The sequence below is a fragment of the Histoplasma capsulatum genome, genomic scaffold (genome assembly GCF_000149585.1).
Source record: "Histoplasma capsulatum NAm1 scaffold_8 genomic scaffold, whole genome shotgun sequence".
NCBI classification, from domain to species: domain Eukaryota; kingdom Fungi; phylum Ascomycota; class Eurotiomycetes; order Onygenales; family Ajellomycetaceae; genus Histoplasma; species Histoplasma mississippiense.
The window spans coordinates 507,764-514,776 of NW_001813975.1; the positions used below are offsets into that span (position 1 = coordinate 507,764).

Consider the following 7,013-nt stretch of genomic DNA (forward strand, 5'->3'; position numbering starts at 1 on the left):
ATCCCACAAATCCGCTGCCCTCTCCTTCGTCATCCCAGACGCTGAAAAATTGGACATCTTCATGCCAAACAATATCATTTCCATTGCCAGTGGGGGAGAGTTTATCCCGCTCACCGCCTGTAATCTCAACAAATACGAGACCAAATAGCTCTTCAAAGATTTTCAGCATACCACGGATTGTAGTCTGCAATGGGAAGTACTCTGCGATCAACTGATGATCAATGGAAAATTCCTTTTCCAGCATCATTCGATCGTAGAACCGGTGGTCCCACAAGTAGTAACGACCGTCAAACAATTGGGTTGGAGTGCGAGACGTGATATCAGCTTTTTTCAATGCCTTGAGGGCCACCAGCTCCTTTTCGCCACCAGGCTTCAGTCGAGAATATAGATCACTGAGGAAGTCATCGACGGTCTTAGGTGTCTTCACCATCTTGTCCTCAATCCTAAAAGTAGCGTGATTGGGATACCCGAGCAAGCGTGCCGCTTCATCTCTCAGGATGACAGCTTCTTTGAACAACGGGGCGTTTTGGTTGCATTTGTTCTCGTTGGCAATCATAACCTTCTTCCGCGTCTCGGAATCGGTGGCATATTTCAAGGTTGGGAACAGATCAGGGTACTTAAAGGTCAGTCTTACTTTGCCCTCATTTTCCCCTTCGCCCTTCTTCAACCCAGATAATACATCCTCTGGAACCCCATCCAGTTCATCTCTTGTAAACCACAGTCCCCCATTTTCTTCATTCAGGTTCTTTTGGAATTCAATCCCAATTTGGCTCAGCCGTTTCTTGATCTCCTTGAATCTGTCCCGCTTTGGGCCGGCGGGAATTCCTAGGCCATTGCGTATGTAGTCCTTATGTTCCTTTTCCAACAATTTCTGTGACTCAGGATCCAGCTTCTCGCCTTTCTTTAGAGCAGCAGCAACGAGATTGAACAGGTCCTCCCGCATGGCAGACTCGATGGCGAACTCATCCATAAGTTTCTCCGCCTCAGCTGAAGCATCTCGGAGTTTGCTATCGGTAGAAACTGCCTGGTAGAATCCAATGATGTGCGATTCAAGCGCCATTAAGTTCTCATCTCGGGCCATTGGGAACACTACATTGGCAAAGGTGGCCTCTTCAGCGGCAATCTTTGCCGCAATAGCATCCTGAACTTTGCGGGACGAGCCGATTATCCGTTTGGTGTCAGAAATCAACGAGTCAGGTGTTGCAGTAAAGACAGGCGGCGACTGAGGCACTTTCTTTAGCTTCGAAGGAGCCATTGTTGCGGTGGTGATGGGTTGTAGCTTGGTTGTTTGGCTAGTAACTACAGGCGGTTTTAATGTAGTGGTTGCTGGCGAAGTGGCTCCCCGAAACTGGCCTAAGAGAAATTGAAGTCTGGGAGCAGACAAACGGAGTGGAGGAGCCAGGATGACAGAGATCCCTATAAAGAGGGAAAGGGAGCCCAGGAGGAGGAAGAGGGGCGAACTAAACCGTAACCCCGCCAGGACGTCAGCCTATGAGGACAACGGGCGGAAATAGCAGAAATCAACCCAACTCTGGGGGTGGGGCAAAAAGGATCAAGTTGCAAAAATATACACAGACACGCCAGGCAACAGAAATAAAGGTCTTGTTGCCTTAACGGAGTGCTGTAGAGTAGATTGTGAGTTGACAGGTGGCGGAATGTTCAAGCAGAGAGAAGAGAGGTTGAACGGAACCTGCTGGTGGCTCTGCGGCGGGTCATGGAGCCATTGTGAGCTATTAATAATTTAATTTAATAGCCCTCGCCCAACCATTTCAACGCCATCTCAACCATCAACCAGGCGCATCCCTTGGAACAACGGAGTCGCCATACTTTTTATAGGGGTATAAGCTTGTTGTTGTTGTTGTTGTTGTTCTTCTTATGTTTTCTAAGGCCATATACAGTCTGAGACTATGACAGCCTTCACCTCACTAGCCTACCCTTATGTTCAGCTACTCTCTAGTTACATTTCTCTATTCATAACTGAGTCATCCTTGATGGAGAGACTTCACTATACCATTCTGGATCTAGCCCGCCTTGCCCCACAATTGCTCATGCAATACTAAGCAGTCCCTTGTCACTTGGACTACTCCGTTCCGTAGACATGTAAGAATCACAACACCTTAGGATCCCACACTATACTGAATCTATCTAGACTATATACATAGTGTTGAACATTGCTCCACTCTGCAGTGGCAGTTACCAATAGAAATGAGATAAGAAAGGGTACCCCCAATATCCACAAAGATGTGATAATATCCTTTTAAAGAGGGTGGGATTCAAACCCACTACCTTCTTGTCTCAGCAGAGGTGGCCCCAACACCAAGTGCCTACTTGAGAAAGCATTTCATGAACAGCATTTACCACTACACCATCCACCCCCTCTATAAGCTTGTTGTCTGCTGCTATGTGATTTGCCATTCACTTGGCCATGCATTTTCAAAATGTGTGGAAATGGCTTCAGCTTTGAACAAGTTATCTCATAGAATGCTAATTCTGCATATCTACAACCTGCCTCCATGTTTCAATGTTTTCCCACTTCAGAGTTGAAATGAATTGGATTTTGCAGGGATTGCGGAAACCTGTGGCTTAGCCGCCTGTTTGAACAGATATTGTGATGGATGTAAAGCTTGCGAAAACAGAATTTTCTGCCACCCCCTGAAAAATAGTAGCAAAACACTGCAAAAATAATCAAAATATCCATGTATCTTTAAAATCATTTCAATATCATTCAATTCATTCAAATATATATCTTTATCATCAAATATACATCTTTAACATCAAATCTGTTAATATGTCTTCTCAGCTCAATGAATTTATCATCAATGAAATTATACATTTTCTAAACAATGATTATATATCTGTTTAAATTGCATAGGTCATTGAGTATCATCTGATCACTGTATATCAAATTCAATGAAATATTCACTACTTTGAAACTGCTAGAAATTCTCAGTTAATATAAGATATAAAGTCAAAAATCACACTGAATATCTTGTCAGATTTGAAGAAAATTTTTAAAATATATTCAATTATATATTATAATGAAATGTAAGAAACCCGCACTAAGGTGCCAGTGCTAGGCCGGAATTAGCGATAGCCCTAAAGATATGACATCGCCGAACATAGCACCACCAACGTCATATCAGGTTTGAAATCAAGGCATTATCTTGCCACTTGCATCATACTACGCCATCTACATCATAGCAAGTTCGATCTGCTTATGATACTGTGTGTATATAGCTAGCAGCTGGTCCAACCTTCTAGGGACCAGCGGATCATTCTGTTATAATCTGACCCCTACATTCTACACCCTCAATACCTAACTACTTGATCCGAATCCTCTCCGATATATCACTGTATTATCTCCTACTGCTTGATCCTCGTAGAGTCCTAAGGACCAACCGAAATATAAGCAGCCATTTCCAACATCGCTGCTTACAACAAGTTTGTGAGGGGTGATGACAGTGTGAAGAGTGAATAGTAGAAGATAGTATATAATGTAGTAGAAGATAATAGTAATTATAGTAGTAATAGTAGTAATGTAGTTGAAGTTGTAGCTAATCGCTAAGGAGGAAAAGAAAGAGAAAGAAGATGTGCGAAATACATACATTCATATATATATACATATAGAAATAGGGGTAGCGAGAGTATAATGGAAAGAGGTAAGAATAGACGAAGATATAAACAAAGGTATTATAATAATAAGGAAATAATAAACGAGTGTTGTGAGACATATTGACAGATTTGATGATAAAGATGCATATTTGATGATAAAGATGCATATTTGAATGAATTGAATGATATTTAAATGATTCTAGAGATACATGGATATTTTGGTTATTTTTGCGGTGTTTTGCTACTATTTTTCAGGGGGTGGCAGAAAATTCTGTTTTCGCAAGCTTTACGTCCGCCACTATATCCCAAACCCATCTCCAACGCCTATATCCTTGAGAAAAATTAACTTCTGAGTTGCAGACAGCACGTTAAAATACTCAACTGCGTTATATCTGCATCATCTGAAGGGTGGAAACCCACTAGGATAGGGAGTCATGGCTTACTGGATATCGTGTCATCCATATGACAGATGATGAATCGTTGCAGCTGCTTCCTTTTTCAGCAGCATCTCCAGCGCATGGAATTCTATTAATCTACAGTACCGGGAACTTTTTTGAGGCTGGAGAGAGATACTTGAATCGCGGATATCAGATTGGCACTCACCGATAAAATCTTCGGCAGGAAAGAACTATTCAATCGGGGACCAAACTTCTCTTTTATTCTATCCTACTGTATTCGCGATGCGCGGAGCAGAAGAATGGGAATTAAGCCCTCATGAAAGGCAATAAATCGTCTAGAAGCAAGGCCAATATCCATGAACGCATGCGCCGACTATTTAATACACAATAATGGTCAATTCTTAGAAACGCTGTCTTATCTTGTCCTTGTACTGTTCAGTACCTAGGAACAAGGGAGCTCAAATCTACATGGTGATATGATGTGCTCCTTGCCGAAAATCTCCCACTCTGTCTCGGCCCCGGGAGCCAGGTTTAGTCTCGGATCTACAAGGTTCATAAAAAGGAGTTAACATGCCAAAGAATAATTGCCGCTTCCATTCCCTTTAAATTCCTTCAATACCTCCTATTTTTGTTTGATATATTTATTTGCATACTTTTACCTTTCCATAACTTCTTTTCATCGATTTTGGGAAAATCGGCAACACGTATAATAATATTTATGGTGGTATCCGACCCGAAGAGGCTGAGTGGATGCGACCGATGATTTCCCAAACTGTGTAGCTGAGGATGGCAGCATCAGTATTTATTGGAGAGATTGGATTGGATCGTCATCCCTCATACCAGCATGGCGCAGGTGGTGATCGAGCTCTTTTGCTCCAGTAGCCGAACAGTTTTTTAAGTCAATAGAGAGCTAATGTACTAGCCGCCTGGTTATTACTTCATTCTGTGGCACGACAGCTGAGTTATTGTGGAGAGATGTTGCACCGTTCAGCTTTTAACCTCGCAAATTTTTGGACCTTGGTCATCAGTGTGGGACAACACCTCCACATGCGGGATAGTATTGGACATATATATGACCTACCTGCTTCTCTTGCCTGCTTCTCTACAAAAACGCAGCAATACAGATGGGCCTGATTCACGGAGGGCTATAATCAACTAGCTTGCTATACCATAATCCATTTTGAAATATTCTCGGATTTTTGGGTGCAAGGTTGGCATGGCAAGTCTTCGTCCCTTGTCATGATTGTTAACCCAGATTGGATTCCGACTTAGCCAAGAAAGGGGGAAATCGGATTGCATTTCAGAAAGGATAAAGGAGGAAAAGGGAAAATAATTAAAAGGAAACACACAAATTAAAAACACACAATGAGCAAAGAACCCGATCAAATCTTTCCGGACGTGGATCGCGCCAAGAATGGATATCTCGCGGACAAGATGCACAAGGCGCTCAGAACATTGACTACCCGGTATGTGTTGTTGAGCCGAAATTTTTTTGAAGTAGAAGAAATGAAGGCATCAAAAAAATGGCCGGCCTTATCCTCTATCCTACCTTGTTCTCTCTCCATCAAGCTCATTGAAGGTCAAAAAGCCCACACCCAAATTGGCTATCCGTTCTGACAAAGAGTTCCTGTGCCATTATCCACACCTTATATATTAGAAAGGGACTCATTGGCGACTATAACTACGCCATATAATTCACGCCGAATCTCCCCTTTATGAAATCACCGCGGAGGGCGGCGCCTTTTTTTGGCTTGGAAGATCGGATGCCCATGGTTCTGGGGTTGATTTTGGGACTGCAACATGCGCTGGCCATGTTGGCCGGGAGTATGTCTTCCGCCATCATTTTTCTTACCTCTTTGGTTCCTATTTTATATGGAGATGTAAAAATATGGAGGGGAAAAAAGGAGATACTACTAAACCCTAACCCCAACTAATCGGGAAACACTCCATGTTGATGATGTGCATATACATAGTCATCACCCCCCCAATCCTCATGTCCGGCTCTAGTGGCGCAGAGCTCCCTGACAACACAGCTCAATACCTGGTCTCAACCTCCCTGATTGTCTCCGGCCTCCTCTCCGCCATCCAAATGACCCGCTTCCATATTTACAAAACCCCTTATTACCTCGGCACGGGCTTGATTTCCGTCGTGGGAACCTCCTTCGCCACAATACCAGTCGCCATGGGCGCGTTCGCGCAAATGTACGAGACCGGTTACTGCCCAGTCGACGAACAGGGGAACCACCTCCCCTGCCCACATGGTTACGGAGCGCTCCTGGCGACGTCATGCCTCTGCGCGCTGCTTGAAATCGGGCTCTCGTTCACAAGCACCCGGTACCTAAAGCGCCTCTTCCCGCCGCTCGTTACCGGGCCCACGGTATTGCTCATCGGGATCAAACTCATCGAGTCTGGCTTGAAAAACTGGGCCGGCGGCAGTGGGTCCTGCGCCTCCCGCCCTCCCGAGGGCCCTTTCATGCTCTGTCCCAACAACGACGCCCCGCACGCTCTCCCATGGGGTAGCGGTGAATTCATTGGACTAGGCTTCCTCGTCTTCGTCACCATAATCCTCTGCGAACGGTTCGGGTCGCCCATCATGAAGTCCTGCGCTGTCGTCCTGGGCTTGTTAGTGGGTTGCATCGTAGCGGCCGCAACGGGTTACTTCGATCGGGCAGACATGGACTCCGCGCCCAGCGTCTCATTCATCTGGGTACACACCTTCCGACTGGAAATCTACCCGCCCATCATTCTACCCCTTTTGGCTGTGTACACTGTTCTGATGATGGAGGCCATTGGGGACATTACGGCGACCTGCGACGTGTCCCGGCTGGATGTTGAGGGTCCGGTTTTCGACACGCGCATCCAGGGAGGGGTGCTTGCTGACGGCCTCAATGGGCTCATCGCAGGGCTCTGCACCATCACGCCCATGTCTGTGTTCGCACAGAATAACGGGGTGATTTCGCTGACGCGTTGCGCGAATCGGAAGGCCGGTTACTGCTGCTGGTG

The 7,013-nt window shown here is 45.1% G+C and overlaps 2 protein-coding genes across 2 annotated transcripts in view; one reads left to right on the forward strand and one right to left on the reverse strand.

The window, feature by feature from the left end:
• Positions 1-110: 110 nt before the first annotated feature.
• On the reverse strand, positions 111-1,255 carry HCAG_07146 (predicted protein; the record flags this gene model as incomplete). The annotated part of the gene is made up of 2 exons (XM_001537674.1): positions 111-124; positions 172-1,255. 2 exons carry the CDS (start codon positions 1,253-1,255, stop codon positions 111-113), a joined length of 1,098 nt encoding a protein of 365 aa, XP_001537724.1.
• A 4,120-nt stretch (positions 1,256-5,375) lies between these two features.
• Positions 5,376-7,013, forward strand: part of HCAG_07147 (purine permease) — a gene marked incomplete at both ends in the record, with an annotated part of 1,928 nt that continues 290 nt past the window's right edge. Inside the window, 3 exons of the mRNA XM_001537675.1 lie at positions 5,376-5,476; positions 5,743-5,834; positions 5,984-7,010. Coding sequence (XP_001537725.1) covers positions 5,376-5,476; positions 5,743-5,834; positions 5,984-7,010 — 1,220 coding nt within the window. The remainder of the gene's footprint in view (positions 5,477-5,742; positions 5,835-5,983; positions 7,011-7,013) is intronic.